The 19410-nt window shown below is 46.7% G+C and overlaps 1 protein-coding gene across 1 annotated transcript in view; it reads left to right on the forward strand.

Annotated features, from left to right (window-relative positions):
* Window positions 1-17531, forward strand: part of SPACA9 (sperm acrosome associated 9) — a 35831-nt gene extending 18300 nt beyond the window's left edge. The window contains exon 4 of the mRNA XM_069237126.1: window positions 10018-17531. Coding sequence (XP_069093227.1) covers window positions 10018-10363 — 346 coding nt within the window. The 3' untranslated portion in view covers window positions 10364-17531. The remainder of the gene's footprint in view (window positions 1-10017) is intronic.
* The last annotated feature ends 1879 nt before the right edge of the window (window positions 17532-19410 follow it).

Raw genomic sequence — 19410 nt, forward strand, 5'->3', positions numbered from 1 at the left:
CCCTCCAGCATCAGTGCGTACTCCTGCCAGCCTTCAGTAGCATCAGCGCCCAATGCTAACATCTGCTGGCTCCCTCCAGCATCAGTGCGTACTCCTTCCTGCCTTCAGTAACATCAGCGCCCAATGCTAACGGCTTCCCTTATCACAACAGGTACCTGCTGGTTACTCCCTCCAGCATCAGTGCGTACTCCTGCCTGCCTTCAGTAACATCAGCGCCCAATGCTAACGGCTTCCCTTATCACAACAGGTACCCGCTGGTTACTCCCTCCAGCATCAGTGCGTACTCCTGCCTGCCTTCAGTAACATCAGCGCCCAATGCTAACAGCTTCCCTTATCACAACAGGTACCCGCTGGTTACTCCCTCCAGCATCAGTGCGTACTCCTGCCTGCCTTCAGTAGCATCAGCGCCCAATACTAACAGCTGCTGGCTCCCTCCAGCATCAGTGCGTACTCCTGCCAGCCTTCAGTAACATCAGCGCCCAATGCTAACGGCTTCCCTTATCACAACAGGTACCTGCTGGTTACTCCCTCCAGCATCAGTGCGTACTCCTGCCCGCCTTCAGTAACATCAGCTTCCCTTGTCACAACAGGTACCTGCTGGTTACTCCCTCCAGCATCAGTGCGTACTCCTGCCTGCCTTCAGTAACATCAGCGCCCAATGCTAACGGCTTCCCTTATCACAACAGGTACCCGCTGGTTACTCCCTCCAGCATCAGTGCGTACTCCTGCCCGCCTTCAGTAACATCAGCGCCCAATGCTAACAGCTTCCCTTATCACAACAGGTACCCGCTGGTTACTCCCTTCAGCATCAGTGCGTACTCCTGCCCGCCTTCAGTAGCATCAGCGCCCAATACTAACAGCTGCTGGCTCCTTCCAGCATCAGTACCTACTCCTACCTGCCTTCAGTAACACCAGCACCCAGTGCTCACGGCTTCCCTTATCCCTACAGGTACCCTCTGGTTACTCCCTCCAGCATCAGTACGTACTCCTGCCCGCCTTCAGTAACATCAGCGCCCAATGCCAACAGCTTCCCTTAGCACAACAGGTACCTGCTGGTTACTCCCTCCAGCATCAGTGCGTACTCCTGTATGCCTTCAGTAACATCCGCGCCCAATGCTAACACCTGCTGGCTCCTTCCAGCATCAGTACCTACTCCTACCTGCCTTCAGTAACACCAGCACCCAGTGCTCACGGCTTCCCTTATCACAACAGGTACCCTCTGGTTACTCCCTCCAGCATCAGTGCGTACTCCTGCCAGCCTTCAGTAGCATCAGCGCCCAATACTAACAGCTGCTGGCTCCCTCCAGCATCAGTACGTACTCCTTCCTGCCTTCAATAACATCAGCGCCCAATGCTAACAGCTTCCATTATGACATCAGGTACTTGCTGCCACCTACCACTAGCATCAGTGCATGCTTCTCCCTGGGTGCAGTAACATTAGTGTCCCGTACTACCTGCTTTCTTCATCACTGCCTACTGTTGCCTTCCTCATAAACATCAGTACATATTCATGCCTCTTGGATACAACATCAGTACATGCCCTGGTCTACCTTCAGTACAGTAAAGTCCATACCCACAGCCATCTACTTCCTACTTCGCTGCATGTTGCTGCCTTTCTCCTGTAGCATCAGTACATACTCCAGCCTGCCTTCAGGACAGTAACATATGTACTCAAGCTCATCTACTTCCTATATCACTGCATGTTGCTGCCTTCCCTCTGAAACATCAGTTCATACCTTGGTCTACCTTCAGTACCGTAACATCCGTACCCACAGCCATCTACTTCCTTTATCACCGCATGCTGCTGCCTTCCTTCTGTAACTTCAGTACATACTCGACCTGCCCCTTAAATGTGTAACATAGCCCTGATGGTATTTTCCTTGTTGGCATGCACAACTCTTTAAACTCAACAGCACAAAGACTTCTATGGGTCACAGCTCTCCAATACAGTTTCAAAAAAATGTAAACAGCAGCCCACAATAGGTATTTAATTGTAATCATTACTATTGCAACGTGTCCTGTTTCATTTTACGGTGCTGATTCAGTTAAAAAACACTCATGCTTCTATGACATACTATCAAGATAAACAATATCAAGATATAAAAAAAAGTAATCTAAAGAATATAAAAAGTCCAAACACCAACATCCTATATGTAAAACACAGATATCGAAAATAAAAACATAGTTGTGTGTATGTATAGTGAAAATAACAAAATTTCAAAAGGGTTAAAAAAAAAAAAAAATCATCAACACAACGAAACAAGTAAAACATGACTAGGTCCAGGTAAATAAAAATAGCGCCAAAAAAGATATTGCTAAGGTTAAAGATAAAAAAATACAACTATATTTAAATATATAAAACTTCAATATATTAAACATATTAATTAAACCTATATAGATACCAACAAAAAATATAATTGGCGTTTGCCATATGATGTTCAAACACTAAAAAAAAAATCTGCACCAAAAATAAAAAAATACATTAAACTTAAAAACAGTTAGCAAATAAAAATACTTTCCCAATTTAAAAAAATTTAAAAAGGAAACAAAAACATGCAACTAACTGCTGCAGAAGATAGCACCGCAGCTGGAAAGCATCACTGTGCCCAACTGAACATACAGAAACTCTTTGACAACACTTAAAACAATTAAACCCCCTATAACCACAAAATAAGTACGAAATTGCAACAAATCTTACCTTTGCCTGGCAGACAGTGAACATTGCGAGGGTGCTGGCACACCCTGCAGGCGACAGCATTGCCGCCAGCTCGATTACGAGCCGGAGACAATGCTGGAGCCGGTTTCCCACTAGGCCAGTGGGTGGAAACTTAGGTTTCTGCCGGCCGACCTAGCAGGAAACCCATAGCAGCTCCGATGGGAAGGTCGCCGCATAGGCAGCGGCCACCCTGTCGGGAGTTTAGCCTATTGAGTTTTCCGTCCGCCAAGCTCGTAATCAACCCCTATATCACGGTAATACAATCCCCAAACTGCCAAAGAAATAAAATCAAACACTCATCACTAATGGACAATTTTGATTAGTCGCCTGGCTGACTGCACTAATCAGAACGCAGGTACCAGCTCAAATGTAATATTCCACGGTCGAATGTCTTTGCTAGCACCACCCCCAAGAAGCAAAACCTAACCACGCAGCGGAAGGGTGGCACACTTCCTTCCTAGGAAAAGTTGGAAGAAGTTACACGACCAGTTTCTAGAACAACACGAAAATGAATAAAGCTGCAAGAGCTAAGACTGGAACAATCCCTTATCTAAAACTTAACAAATGCACAGAATGCTACTTAGGAAAGTGTCATTTACTAATAACCATGGCCTACCCTATCTGAAGTAATAGTTAGAACAGTAGTATAAATATAGCATCAGTAACTAAGTTAAATTTTGTAAATGGTAGCAGCCTAAACAATTCTCGTAAATAATACATTACGTATTTATTTATCCCTCTACAAATGTTTTTTTGAATAGAAACTATAAATTCAGAATGATAACTTTAAATATATGTTTTCACAAAATTAGGCAACAGACATACAATACTCAGGGCCTGATTTTGAGTTTGATGGACGGGTTACTCTGTCACAAACATGATGGATATCCCGTCTACCGCATTCTGATTCCCATAGGATATAATGTGATCATACTATGGTAGACGGGATATCTGTTATGTTTGTGACAAAGTAACCCATCTGCTGAACTCTAAGTAAGGCGTCCACACACGTCAACTACTACATAAAATAACAAAATATAATTGCACATAATGGCACAGTAGAAAAATAAACAATACGATAAATGGATCCCACCCAACAAATAAACTACATAAAAAAATGCACTTACAATTTTGTAGCTGAAGTCCTCTGTACACAATATAATACCCCAAAAAATTATTCTGTCAAAAATGTGTTCAAGATATTGCCAAAAATGCAAAAATACAGGCTGATCATATAAAATCCAGGAAAGTGCTCCAAACCAATAAAAATAAAAATTATTTTAAAAATGCACTAGGAAAATCAGAACACAAGGAGCAATTTCAAATGTTTTTTTTTATATTAAACAAAACTCATCACCATCCAAAAATAAAGGTTTGACTAGGTTTGACTTTGAGAAAAATATCTATTAAAGGAACACACAAAAACCCACCCTTGAAACAAACATTCCACACACAAATAGTAACACACAAGTCAAATTTTCTAAAAATAGTTACTATGCAACATATTTCCTTACAATTATGATACATATCAAATAAAAAAAAAATTAGTCTGCCACATGCACATGGGCCACTAGAACAGTCTTACACTAACTACAGATAAAAACATTATTAACCTACAAATACTGAACTAATTATAGGGATAATTTAAAAAAAATACAACTTAAATCATAAAAAGCTATGCAATGGATATATGACGCAACAAATAAATGCAACTGATAATTATATTTTGTAAAACATTTCCAAAATGCTTACAAATTGTAATGTTCCTGGAGATGTCTTACATAAAATTGAAAAAGGTCTATAAAATATTGAATAATAAAATATTTTTATTATTCATAGGTAAAATGAATGAAAATAAAAAGTTTGTGTTAAAAATGTGAAGCATCCAATGAATGTGAAATTGTATGAGAAAGTGAATAACTATACACATATTTTCTGAAAACTTTAAAACAGGTTTTAAAAAATAAAAGATTAGTTACAATAAAAATTGCTCAAATGAACTGTTTTTAAATGAAAAAAATACAAGTGAAACAAGATCCGGTGTCGATGACCAATACAAAGCAGAAAAATTCTTTCCTGAAGCTGCAGTTCCACACATAGTTGTTATCCGTTCCTCTTAAGTCAGGTACAAGTGCTTAAAAGGTCAGTCACAAACCTGAGGAGCTGTGTCCTACACCGAGGAATCTGCATATACACACTAGCTACTCTAATGACTTGTGTTTGTTTTCTGTAGGATAAATAAATATACCAAAACCTAGATTATAACGGTGAATCAACATTGAAAATTACAATACATGTTTTTTGAGTTATGACCTAGTTGATGAAACCCTACCATATATAGGGTCTATAAGTCACTGGGAGGTACTACTGTCTAAAATGCTCTATTCTTGGTGCACTTTGTTTTTTAAAATGTAGCTATAAACATGCCAGGGCAAAATAAGTCACTCAAAGTGAAACCATGCAATGACTGGAGTGGGCAGGTCTGATGTTCAGGCATCTCCTGGCTGTGTGTGGATCCAACACTGATATTCATAGGCTCCTGGCTATGCGTGGGTCCAACACTAATGTTCAGGAGCTCCTGGCTGTGTGTGGGTCCAACACTGATGTTCAGGGGTTCCTGGCTGTAAGTGTGCCCAACACTGATGTCCAGGAGCTCCTGGCTGTCTGTGGGTCCAGCACTAATCTTCAGGGGCTCCTGCCTGACTGTGCATTGTCCAAACACTGATGTCCAGGGACTCCCAGCTGTGCATGGACCCTACACTAATGTTCAGGAGCTCCTGGCTGTGTGTGGGTCCAACACTGATGTTCAGGGGCTCCTGGCTGTGCGTGTGCCCAACACTGATGTTCAGGGGCTCCTGGCTTTGTGTGTGCCCAACACTGATATTCAGAGTCTCCTGGCTGTGTGCGAGTGCAGCACTGACGTTCAGGGGCTCCTGGCTCTGTGTGTGCCCAACACTGATATTTACGGCCACCTGGCTGTGTGTGAGTCCAGCACTGATGTTCAGGGGCTCCTGGCTCTGTGTGTGCCCAACACTGATGTTCAGGGGCTCCTGGCTTTGTGTGTGCCCAACACTGATATTCAGAGTCTCCTGGCTGTGTGCGAGTGCAGCACTGACGTTCAGGGGCTCCTGGCTCTGTGTGTGCCCAACACTGATATTTACGGCCACCTGGCTGTGTGCGAGTCCAGCACTGATGTTCAGGGGCTCCTGGCTGTGTGTGGGTCCAACACTGATGTTCAGGGGCTCCTGGCTCTGTGTGTGCCCAACACTGATGTTCAGGGGCTCCTGGCTCTGTGTGTGCCCAACACTGATATTCAGCGTCTCCTGGCTGTGTGCGAGTGCAGCACTGACGTTCAGGGGCTCCTGGCTCTGTGTGTGCCCAACACTGATGTTCAGCGGCTCCTGGCTGTGTGCGAGTCCAGCACTGATGTTCAGCGGCTCCTGGCTGTGTGCGAGTCCAGCACTGATGTTCAGGGGCTCCTGGCTGTGTGTGGGTCCAACACTGATGTTCAGGGGCTCCTGGCTCTGTGTGTGCCCAACACTGATGTTCAGGGGCTCCTGGCTCTGTGTGTGCCCAACACTGATATTCAGCATCTCCTGGCTGTGTGCGAGTGCAGCACTGACGTTCAGGGGCTCCTGGCTCTGTGTGTGCCCAACACTGATATTTACGGCCTCCTAGCTGTGTGCGAGTCCAGCACTGATGTTCAGCGGCTCCTGGCTGTGTGCGAGTCCAGCACTGATGTTCAGCGGCTCCTGGCTGTGTGCGAGTCCAGCACTGATGTTCAGGGGCTCCTGGCTGTGTGTGGGTCTAACACTAATGTTCAGGAGCTCCTGGCTGTGTGTGGGTCCAACACTGATGTTCAGGGGCTTCTGGCTGTGCGTGTGCATAGGGGTGCAATGACGGCTAATGCTTTGAGTCTTGCCTCTCCCTTTCCTCCATGCTGGAAAGTTTCTTCCCTTGACACTCACCCCAGGAAAGGTGGGTAGTACTTCTGTAGTGTGGTTAGTTTTACGTATTCATTGCGCTTTAGCTTCAGGCTTTAAGCCTTTGTGCACTTTGCCCTGAATATATTTTATTCATTTGCTGACGGCTTAGAGCCTCTGTGCACTTTGCTCTACATGCTTTTTATTAGGCTTCGTACTGTTATTTTTCAAATAGCCAGTTCTACGGTGTTGTTTTTTATTCATATCACACTGTTTTGCCTACTTCTGCACTGGAGTTCTCCATAACATATTTACTCTGTGCTTCAGTCAAAGATACAGTCTGGTACATTGCCGATAGACGTGGTAGGAGTTTAGACTTGGCATTCCTGCGTAGGGACATTTTGTGATCACGATGACATGTTAGTTATAAAATCACTTCCTTGTCCCAATACACGCAAGAGGGAGATTCCGACCAGGGAACCACAACTAGACGCTGACTGCCTCGTTGCAGATGCTGAACCAAGATCACAGGTCTTGCTCAGGTATGAGGGCTGATGTCTCCACAGTGATTCTAATAGGCAAGCTAGAAGCTTAACATGCTGTGCTCTAAATAGAACAAGCGGAGGGAGAGTAGAAACTGTTAGACAATATGATAGCTTTGTTCTTATGTTTTACTCTCTTGGTGACTATTTCAATCCTACTGTGTTGTATCGTTCTGGTTATTGCGGCTCACGCCTTAATATCTAAAATACAGTCGTTTTATTAAAAACATTATTTAAAACTTATACTGTCTTTGTCATTTGTATATGAGATCATATTGGAAATAAGAGAGTTGGTTTGGATCTGAGTAACCACAACTTCCCTGAGAAGTTCCAAAGATGTCATGCGCTCGGCTGCCAAATCATTTCTTCCACATGGGAGAAATGAGGCACTGCTAGTTAGCCGGAGCAAAAACCGGATTTAGGGTGACAGAGTTCTTTACACGTGGGTCAGACTCAGTCCCCCACACCGTTATCGATCCTGCTACCTAGAAATCCAGTAGTCTCATTTAGAATAATGAGAGCCCACGCGACACTTCCTGTGTGAATAAAATAAGTGAAGCTCCCTTCCTGGAACTGAGCCTTGACTGTTTATTCCCCCAACCCAGATGTCTCCCAAGAACGGTGGGGGAGGCAGTAAGGTGGCAGAAAATCAACACATATACCATCCCCAGGGACAGAGGCAGGCTATCATTTCAGGAAGCTTGATCTGGTGAGGACGCACTGGCGAGAGGGCAATTGTTCCACACAGGAGAAGGCTCACTATGTGGGGTAATTTTTCCCAAATGGGAGAACTCTCTCCACTGGCGGCAATTGTTCCTCAATGGAAAAGGCTTGAGGTAAAGTTCCAGCTTGGAGAAGGCTCACTTCATCTCTGGGGAAGCCACAGCTCTTGGGTAGTTCTTCCACCCTGGGGAAGCCTCAGCTCTTGGGTAGGTCTTCCACCCTGGGGAAGCCTCAGTTCTTGGGTAGTTCTTCCACCCTGGGGAAGCCTCAGCTCTTGGGTAGGTCTTCCACCCTGGGGAAGCCTCAGCTCTTGGGTAGTTCTTCCACCCTGGGGAAGCCTCAGCTCTTGGGTAGGTCTTCCACCCTGGGGAAGCCTCAGCTCTTGGGTAGTTCTTCCACCCTGGGGAAGCCTCAGCTCTTGGGTAGTTCTTCCACCCTGGGGAAGCCTCAGCTCTTGGGTAGTTCGTCCACCCTGGGGAAGCCTCAGCTCTTGGGTAGTTCGTCCACCCTGGGGAAGCCTTAGCTCAGCTCAGCTCTTGGGTAGTTCTTCCACCCTGGGGAAGCCTCAGTTCTTGGGTAGGTCTTCCACCCTGGGGAAGCCTCAGTTCTTGGGTAGGTCTTCCACCCTGGGGAAGCCTCAGTTCTTGGGTAGGTCTTCCACCCTGGGGAAGCCTCAGTTCTTGGGCAGTTCTTCCACCCTGGGGAAGCCTCAGTTCTTGGGCAGTTCTTCCACCCTGGGGAAGCCTCAGTTCTTGGGCAGTTCTTCCACCCTGGGGAAGCCTCAGCTCTTGGGTAGTTCTTCCACCCTGGGGAAGCCTCAGCTCTTGGGTAGTTCTTCCACCCTGGGGAAGCCTCAGCTCTTGGGTAGTTCTTCCACCCTGGGGAAGCCTCAGTTCTTGGGTAGGTCTTCTACCCTGGGGAAGCCTCAGCTCTTGGGTAGTTCTTCCACCCTGGGGAAGCCTCAGCTCTTGGGTAGTTCTTCCACCCTGGGGAAGCCTCAGCTCAGTTCTTGGGTAGTTCTTCCACCCTGGGGAAGCCTCAGCTCTTGTGTAGTTCTTCCACCCTGGGGAAGCCTCAGCTCTTGTGTAGTTCTTCCACCCTGGGGAAGCCTCAGCTCTTGGGTAGGTCTTCCACCCTGGGGAAGCCTCAGCTCTTGGGTAGGTCTTCCACCCTGGGGAAGCCTCAGCTCTTGGGTAGGTCTTCCACCCTGGGGAAGCCTCAGCTCAGCTCAGCTCTTGGGTAGGTCTTCCACCCTGGGGAAGCCTCAGTTCTTGGGTAGGTCTTCCACCCTGGGGAAGCCTCAGTTCTTGGGTAGGTCTTCTACCCTGGGGAAGCCTCAGTTCTTGGGCAGTTCTTCCACCCTGGGAAAGCCTCAGCGCTTGGGCAGTTGTTTCTCTCTGGGGTGGCATTAGCTCTTGAGCTATTTGCTCCTCTGGAGACGTCTCAGCTCTTTGGCAGTTGTTACACTCTAGGCAGACCTTAGCTCTTGGACAATTATTCCACTTGGGGAAGCCGTAGCTCTTGGATAATTGTTCCAACCCAGAAAGCTCCTGGGCAGTTAGTCCAACTTAAGGGAAGCCTCAGCTATTGAGCAGTTGCACCATTACTTTGGGGAAACCTCACGCCTGGAGAAGCTCGTGGCAGTTTATCTGCAATGGGGAAGTATCAGCTCCTGGGCATTTGTTACACTCTGGGGAAACCTCAGCTCTTGGGCAGTTTATCTGCTCTGGGAAAGTCTCAGCACTTAGGCAGTTGTTACACTTTGGGGAAGTCTCAGCTCAGGTTAGTCCTTGACCAGGACAGTTAGTCCAGCTTTTGGGCTGTTAGTTTACTCTAGTACTCTAGAAGATGCCCCAGCTCTTTCTAGGTGTCCTATTTTGGGGAACTCATGGCTCTTGGGCAGATGTTACACTCTGGGGAAGCCTCAGCTCTTGGGTTGTTGTGCTACTCTGGGGAAGCCTCAGCTCTTGGGTAGTTCTTCCACTCTAGGAAGGTCTTCGCTGTCATGCACAATTAATCTCTACTGTTACAAGTGTCTTGAAGGTCACACATTTCATGAGTCTTACAGATAAGGACCTTTGACTTGTTTGTGTTTCTCACCTCTTTCCTACAGGTACCCCCATGACGAAGTGAACCACCTGAGCGTCGACGAGGCCAAGAACTGGTATGGAGGCATAGTGAGTCTCATCCCCACAGTACTGGACAACCTGAAGCTGGCCATTGCCACACTCGAGAAGCCGAAGCCCACACCTCGCTTGGACAAGACCTTCAGTGGAACCTGCCCTGTCCCAAAGAAGGCGGAGACCCCAAGCCTCATGGCATGCAACAACGCAGGCGTGCAAACTACTGTTACAACAATCCAGCCCATGCAGCCTTCTACAAAGGCCTGCGTGTCAACTGGCGGGGTGAGGAAACGCTTTAGGCCCGCCTGGAAACCGAACAGCCGCTATCAGTTCTGATGACATAACTCTTATCCAGTCAGCTTGGGCAACGGCATGGCACTTAGGGAAACAGCCAAATGCTCAAAGGAAAGATCACTTACCAACAATGCTGCTGTAGTTCTCCAGCCCTGGTATCTTCAGAGGTTCATGAGCTATGATGAAGCATGACTCTGCACCGAGCGACACTCGACGCAAAGTCATATTTTATCATGAAAGGCAACCCTGCAAGAAACTGAGGCTCTGGATTCACAGTACTCTCAGCTCTTTGGCTGCTTCCTGCTCCCATCTAATGCCCCCAGATATAACCATAAAAAGACAGCAGGTCCCACTAGGAAAGACATGCCATTATAATAATTGGCCATGAAACATACCAAAGGCCCCGGTCATCACTGGTGGTTTACCATACAGGGCACTACAGGTACCTCATCAGCTCAAGCAGTTGCCTTAGAAGTCTGTGCAACCTGCATGTGACAGGTTAAAATCTAAGCAGGGCTGACTTGACCATCTTCCTTCTAGACTTGTTAAACTGAAATAAGGAGTGAGAGCTAGTAAGCTGGCCAATATTAGTTTCTGGTGTGCGCTTTGCAAATGATGTGCTGTGGAACATGGTAAATGCCCCTCAATAGTGTACAGCAAGAAATGGTAATGACCGCTGAAGATTCTAGCAGGTGTTTCACAGCTGAGTATTATCCCGACTATAATGATGTACAACTTGCAGACACCCCAAAACCATGGTTATCTTCACATGTTATGTCAACTTCCCCTGGTGCACACACTGTGCTATACACCATGGTGCTCTCACACATGTAATGTTGCAATCCTGCCTAAACCCTCCTCCCCGTTACTGTGCACCAAGGTACAACCCACCGTATAACTATTAACATGCCCACATTCACCCCTTCCCCCCCCCATTCAGAAAATATATTGATCCCAGCTATCCACCATTTCACATAGTTTTTTTTGCATTGCCTTGTGAGCCCACGGACATTACGCTTTGTACAAGTTCTGTATCGGCTACCAGGGTAGAGTTCCACCTTACTCAGGGAGACCTTGTGTAGTCCTCGCAATCCGCACCAAAAAGTTCTGCTATTTGGAGGATGAATAGCATTTAATCCTTGTGTGGGGAAAAGGACAGAACAAGCAAGCTGAAGAAGCAGTTAGAAACCTTTAAGACTCATCCAGACTGATTGAGCAGGGCACCCCTCAGCCAGGTATTCACTGGCAGTTTTCTACACATCACACATTGACATCCAATCCAGGTGCTGGTTATATCTATATTGAATTTCTCTGTTCACCGTAGTCTGCTATAGTTGCTGAGAGTTATCTGGCCCTACCAAAGCTACCCGTGCGGACACTGAAGGACTATACCCCCTTGCTGCACCCACCACCTTCCACTAAGGCAGGCTGGAAGAAATACTCAAGACCTTACAACATCAACAGAAATGCACACAATAGCAGAGGAGCAATTGAATATACTAAAACCATTCAATGAAGCTCTCAAAGGATTAGATGCAGAACTTCCCACCATGAAAATAATATGAAAAAAGAGGGACGGGGTAACCTCAACTGTATTTTAAAAAGACCATGGGATTTTCTGAAAAATGGCTGCAAAGGTCATGTGATCAGGGGCTTAGATGGCAACCCTAAAAACTAAAATACACCCACTACATGCCCCACATGTGATAGAGGACTAATGAACTTGTGAGCAAATTACAACTTAGGAAAGCGTTGAAGGGACTTCGCTTTAAAGAATGCCGTATCACAATGCAGTAAGAGTCGACAGAGGAGTTAGCTCTCCTATCACTCGTTGGCTTTATGTTTGTTTTCGACCCGGTGCGGCACTCCGCCGCCTTCTGCCTAGCTTCATGCTACAGAAAGGACACATAAAATCTTCGAAGAGAGAGCCATCAAAGACAGACGTATTAAAAATAAAAGAAACCTCCATCATAACTCTAAAAATGTGCTAGCCTCCTTCAAAGCCAAGCATGGACTGATGCAGATTAACATATGAACCAATGTAAACTGTCTCCTTGACTCATGCCTGACTTTCCAGCAGCTCCAACCTGCCTCGATCTCATCCAGAATTTGCTGTCAACCTCCTACCACGAGCTCAACCCAAAAAAGACAGAATTCCTCCTGCTTGCCAACAGCACCTACAGCCAGTCTGAAGTCTTGGTTTCCACAATAAATCTGAGGTTGCTTCCCTTCAACCCGCCTCCCGACCACTTGACAACCAGTGCAACATCACTGGGTTCCACCTGTGACCTTGACCTCTGCTTCAGAGAACACATTGCAAAACGACCAATACAGAGAGCTTGCTCCATCCTGAAAAAGAGAACCTCTTCTTACTTGAAACTAACTTCAGAAGAGAGCAAGCCTTGGACTTCTCTCCTGGATCGAGGCAACACTCTGCTCAACAGCTTGCCAGCACTAGTTTGGCTCCAGAGAGGTGACCTGCAATCTGCAGCCTGTTTCATCAAAGGCCTGAAGGCGCTGGGCCACTTCACCCCAACACAAAAGCAATTACATTAACCCCCCCTCCAATCTTGCATCATGTTTTTACAAATAATAAAAGCTACATTAGATGCAAAGTCACTAGAAATAGCACCACTGCATACCTAGCCATAACAATACCCATCTGAGGTGCTCAAAGGCAGGAAATCGCACAGATGATAAATAATGAAATGCAAAGGCCTTTTCCAGTGATACACATAGAAGCTAAAACAACTTCTCTATCAATATCAGAACTGCTCCCTCTACTTCAATTCAGAACACAGTTCTTCAGAAAGCACAAGCTGCCCATACAATAGGAGTCCACCTTCTAGAGAATATGCTGATCTGTGTAGGCGATCGTCAGTCGTATTGCAGGGCTACATCGCCTCTTCCACAGTCTGCCACTGTCTAGCAAGTCTGCGCTTCACAAATGTCCTTACATGCCACACGCGTGTAACCATGCCCTCCACCAAGGTCCCATCACCTAAGTGCCCCGCGTGGCTGGAAAAAACAAATCCTCCTACCTGCTGATTCACACAGGTCCAGTTTTGGCACCCGAGACACCCAAGACATAGCTCCTATCATGATTCCAGTAATTAATTCATGCATTCACTCGAGCTCGCTTCCCAGCGCTCTGAAGAGTGCCACAATATCCCACGTGCTAAAGAAGCTCACCACAGACCTTCAAAGAGCTGGAAAAAATACAGCACCCATCTTTGAGCTTCATTCCCAAGCAAGATCATGCCATCTGCTCTGATACCATGTAGAAGTGAAGAATATCCTGCATCACTAACAGTCACGGTTCGGAGAGCACCAAACCGAGTTCATATGATATAGGGGAGAATCTGTTTTGGTCTCTTGATGCAGGACAAGCAAAGGGCCCTATTAATTTCCGCTGGTCGTCAGATACTGACACAGTGGACCACATAGCAATGCTGGAGCACATGGGAAGGTGGGCTTGGGTCTCTGGTGATACCAATCTTGCCAATGAGATCAATCAGCGCTCCCACAGGATGCCTGTGATATCCCATAGATTGCACCCTTTTCACCAGTAGTTGGATGCAGCTGTTGGCAAAGGTAATTGAACAGCAAAGTCTACAAGTCCACACATATATGAAATATAGGCATTTCCAGGAACAACCAGATGGCAGTATGAACGATTGCACAAGATCACAAGGGGCATAATCTGCAGCTAACCCCACTGCTGCAAATGAAGGCAAATGCTTTGGAGTCCATTTCGACTCGGAGCTAGCCGCCTCACAATGCACTTCAGCATCCACAATGACAGCTCCTATCAGCTAATGACGTCGAGTCTTCCTGCTCCTACACGTGGATCCACCAGATCACTGTCCACACTACGGTAGTACTACAGAGGCTGCGGCATTGCAATATTATTTACTCCACGCCACCCACATATATAGCCAGGAGTTGCAGAGAAATGTAAGATGAAGCAGCCAGGACTTTGGAAATTCCCACCACACAACCTTTGTTGATAGAGCCTTCGTACACTGTTCCGTAATTACAACTCCTCAATAACAACTTGGGATAGGAGAGGAGGTGACCTGAGGCGTTTGCTTGTTAGCCTTCACATACTGGGATACAGTTGGTACCCCCAGTATTTTTCTGGCACCTATCAAAAAAGATCTCTGGCAAAGAACCATCTTGCGGGGCCCATCAGGCATTGCAGTGCCGGCCTGAAGAGGAGCAAGCCTGATGATGAAGCATGCCACCTAAGGCTGGGTGAGGGCCTTGCTCCTAACAAGCAATGCCTTAGGTGACCTTCTCTCCTCCCCTAAGTTTGTATTGAGGAGTTGTAATTGCAGAACACTGTATTCAATTGTTTATCATTAACTGGCTTGTGGGAGACTGTACACTGGACAGCTCCAGTATCTCCCAGTCCCCCTTCTCCTCTATGCGATAGAGCCTAAGTGCCTCCCAAAGGAGCAACTAACCCAGCGCGACAAGATGGGCAGACGCTGCCAGCTGTTTACAGGACCCCATGTAACTCTCACCCATAGATCAAGTAGAAGACACTGAAGTCTAGCACCAGTGTCCCCAACACCTAAGAAGGAAGGGCGCAGGGATGCCATTTTCAAAGACTGAAGTCATGAAGATGCAGGAAGACCACACTTTGGTGCATTCCAAGGCAAACTAACCCAATGTAGAGCACTGCTGACCAACATACCTCTTCTGATTACAGTACATGCAACATCATACAGTCCTACCCTGCGCTACGATTCCCCTCTCTGCAGCTTACTGTGGTACCATCTTGTATAAAGTGCTGTATGACTTGGTCATACTCCTTTCTCCCGTTTTACATGTACCATAGAGCAATTCAACTTTTCTATACAAATATATGGATACCATGGGTTTGCTGTGAGATATGCAGCGGTATAGCCCATAAGCCCCTATGGGACATTCAAATGGTACAGTCCTGCACATACGGCTCATATTTCCCCACGCTGTAATATGTTCCATAGCTATGTGAATGTGCAGATTCCACCTCTCCCTGCGCAGTATACCATGGCATATAGTCCACTAGCGGTGCTGGACAATGTGCTTAGATTGCTCCACGTCTGCCACGAACACTTCAGATTCCTCCCTGTACGGTGGTGCAGTGTTATGTAGAAAACTGCATAACATGCTCAGATTCCCCTCTCTAATCGATACACCATGGTATTGGCCACATGCAAGGATACAAAACTTGGACAAATGCCCCTTTCTGTATTGCATAGCAGGGTACACTCCTATGTGCATGTTGAGGATTTTCTTATCTCTCCTGTACATAATCGTACCGTTCCGTGTGCAAGCCTGCATAACTTGTTCAGACCACCCCCACTGTATATGCCATGGTACAGTCCTTCACCCCTGTATATGCCATGGCACAGTCCTCCTCCCTCTGTATATGCTGTGGTACAGTCCTAGGTCTCCTGTACATCATGGTACATTCCTGTATGCAAACCTGCATAACTTGTTCTGACCACCCCCACTGTATATGCCATGGTACAATCCCATCTACAAAGCTCTATTATGTGTCTGTACAATGGGATTGTGCGCAAAGCTCCATACCATGGCCTGTCTGTACTGCATGAGGAAGTATAACCCAATGTGCACAGAAGATATTGACATCTCCCTTCTGCACTGCATGGTATAGGGCTCAGATTACTGTGCTCCATGGTACAGTCTGTGTGAAAAGCTGACTAGTTTGCAGAGATTCCCCCTCTGTTCTTACGCCATGGTACAGTCTGCATTTGCTGAGATCCCTTCCCCCCTTATGTTCTTACACCATGGTACAGTCTGCATTTACTGAGTCACCCCCCCCCTTTGTTCATACACCATGGTACAGTCTGCATTTACTGAGTCACCCCCCCCCCCCTTTGTTCATACACCATGGTACAGTCTGCGTTTGCTGAGATTCCCCCACCCCCCCTGTTCTTACACCATGGTACAGTCCCCCTGTGTGTACACGTGTACCGTGCTGTGCTTTAAATCTATATGTAACAATAATGCACTTGTAAGACGTTGCATCCTTGCTGATGGTGTGTTTCCCTCCCCGGCAGCTTCTGATCTGAATGCCTTGGTCTCCAATAGTGGAACATCCTCCAGAATAAATCTGTCTGCAACATCAGGCCATTGTAGTGTTTCAGTGACTCTGTTCTCCTCCCCGTTAATGGATGTGATGCTCTGTAACTCAGATAACCGGGATAGAACCTTCTGCTCCGCACCCCCCTCCTGGGTGGGTAAAATGGACCACTCCCATGTTAGCCAATCAGCTGATTTTTAAGGGACTTCGGGTTCAGGGCGTGTTTACTGAGAACCCTGAATCTGGACGTCTGCACCCCGTGGCCTATAGGAGGTCCGAACCATGCAGTTTTATTAGCGGGGGATACAAACCATTAACTCCACACTTCAACCTCGTGTTTTAGTACCTTGCCGGCCTACATTTAGCATTACTTTTACATTATTTCTACCCCAGTCCTCACTTTAAATGGAAACGGAGGGGCTTATTTACATTTGGTCACTTTTTGTGACCCACCGGCGCTGCAGGTCCATATCTACAAGGCCACGCAAAGACACTTACTTGTTCATGGCTTGTAGATATGGAGTAAGGCAACGCAGCACAAGTCGTTGCGTTGTCTGACTATGCGTTAAAGAGGCGTTCAATGGGCGTTGCGGTGGGTGTTCCCACACAACACCCATCAATTTTGATGCATTCACAGATTTACAAGGTTTTGTAAACCTGGGAATGTGGCAAAAGCCTATGCCCTCCCCCCCCCCCCGGGGGGTACAACAAGGAGAAATAACTTCATTTTTCCTTGTGTATTCCTCTATGTGTGCTGCATTCTGCAGTACACCTAGAGAAGGAGGGAAACGCCTCCATGGATTGTTTTTGTAGAGGAAGGTGTCCCTTCCTGCAGAAAAACAATCATTCCTACAACACAGACACCCGTTTACAAGCTGCCCCGTATTTCACAGTTCAGGCGGCAGCCGCCTTCATTTTAACAACGGAAGAGAGATCCTGTTGCATGAGGGTGCAGTGACTGACTGCACCTGCCTGAAGGAGGATGTCTGGGGGGAGGGGTCCATGTAGGGTGACCAGATTTTATTCTTGCCACAGTACCGAGCAATTTATAATAAGGCCCTTTGTCTACGATAACATAAAAAACTGGATACAGAGGGGGTTATTACAATTTTGGAGGAGGTGTTAATCAGTCCCAAAAGTGACGGTAAAGTGACGGATATACCACCAGCCGTATTACAAGTCCATTATATCCTATGGAACTCGTAATACGGCTGGTGGTATATCCGTCACTTTACCGTCACTTTTGGGACGGATTAACACCTCCTCCAAAGTTGTAATAACCCCCAATGTTACGTACACATGATGATTACACAGCTAGCAAAACTATCGCACAATGTTTGAGAGGCATTTTTGTGGTATTCACGGAGGACATCAAATGCAAATGATCCATATTTAATGTCCATTTATAGCACAAAAACATGGTAATGACTAAATCATGACAGGGTTAGGACTGTGAACCTTTCAGTCCTTTTTATTTCATAGGCACACCTGATTAGCAGGCCACAAAAACTTTCTCAAATGGTTTGTATAATGGCATGTGCACCAAAACAAAGGCATGCTCTGTAGCATGCTGCATGTCAAGCTCAGCTGCTACCCCTTCTCTCCAATAAAGATGAGAGAATTGAGAAGTTGCTTTAGAAAGAGATGCCTGCCTTTCGAGGGTGCTGAAAGATTTATCATCAGAGGGTTCACTCTATGAGCAGCATTTTAAATGCAGAGCTCTGGCTGACCTCAATCCCCCAATCTCAAAACCGGGACATGTATTTGGCGAGCCCTATCATGATACTCTGACAGAAGTCCAAAACTGGGGCTATCTGGTCAAACCTGGAACATCTGGTCACCCTATGCCCATGGGACCCCTTTCTCATCTCCAGAGGACTGCCCTCAGGGTACTCACTACACACCACCATTTTTTTTTTGTTGGTGTATTGTAAGTGTACCTCCTAAGGGCCTATTTGCCTCTGCACCCGCATCCATAATAAAGGAAGGGGGGTGGGGCACAGAGGCAAAGTGATTCCCTCGTTTGCATGAGGCCACACCCCCATGCAAATATGAGAACGCTAGCTCAAGCTAGCACCTGCCCTACATGTGCACCAGAGCTATCAGAATTGGCTGCAGCCTCTTATGTAATACTGTAGTGCCTCGGGGGTGCACACACCTGTTGCACCCCAGGGGAACTAGGTGTAATACAGCCCCGAGTTTCTCCTGGTGAAAGATTCTACCTTCTGTCTTACATCCCAATCCACCATAGGAGATACTTTTAAATCTCCTCCTGCCAGGGGAGGCACTTAGAGACTCACAGGGTATCAGGCAGAGCCAAACAGCAGGGCCCAGTTGCACACGTCGGCTGCAGGAAAGGCCTCTTGTAGCTTGTTGTGTCCCTGCAGCCTTATGATCCTTAGCCCACGTTTTTGTTCTTGGTACAAGAGAGAGCAGGTCCAGTGCTCCAGGGATCTTCTCAGGTAGACAGCAGGTTCAGTCCTCTAATGATCTTCCTCAAGTCCAGGAGTGTGCTAAAGTAAACACCTGGGGATGCCACATTCATGCCTGGCATAAGTTAGTGGCTGGCCACCCCCTACCAATGGGATAAAGGTTCCCATGGCTGACCTTACCCACGTTGAGGGTTTGCAATATGGCTGAAGTCTTCAGCCACACTAAACATGGGCTCTAAAGGCTTGGGGTGTGTCTGGGGAATGTACTATGGTAATCCCAGTGCCCTTACACACCTAACATTAAAATCCAGTTTGGGACTCTACAAACCCACCCTTCCCTCCCCCCCCCCCAAATCAACCCAGACACAAATATCTGGTAGAACAAAGCAGAGTTTTCCAGCAACGAGACAGTGTATACACAAGAAATAAATGTAAATTTCACACTTGTATAGCGCACTACTCACCCGTTAGGGTCTCAAGGCGCTGTACGCATACCGCTGTGGAACCCCTCCTGGCTTTTCCCTGTGAGACACCCACTTCTGGGTAACCCCTAGGGT

Source organism: Pleurodeles waltl, chromosome 6, assembly GCF_031143425.1.
Source record: "Pleurodeles waltl isolate 20211129_DDA chromosome 6, aPleWal1.hap1.20221129, whole genome shotgun sequence".
Lineage (NCBI taxonomy): Eukaryota > Metazoa > Chordata > Amphibia > Caudata > Salamandridae > Pleurodeles > Pleurodeles waltl.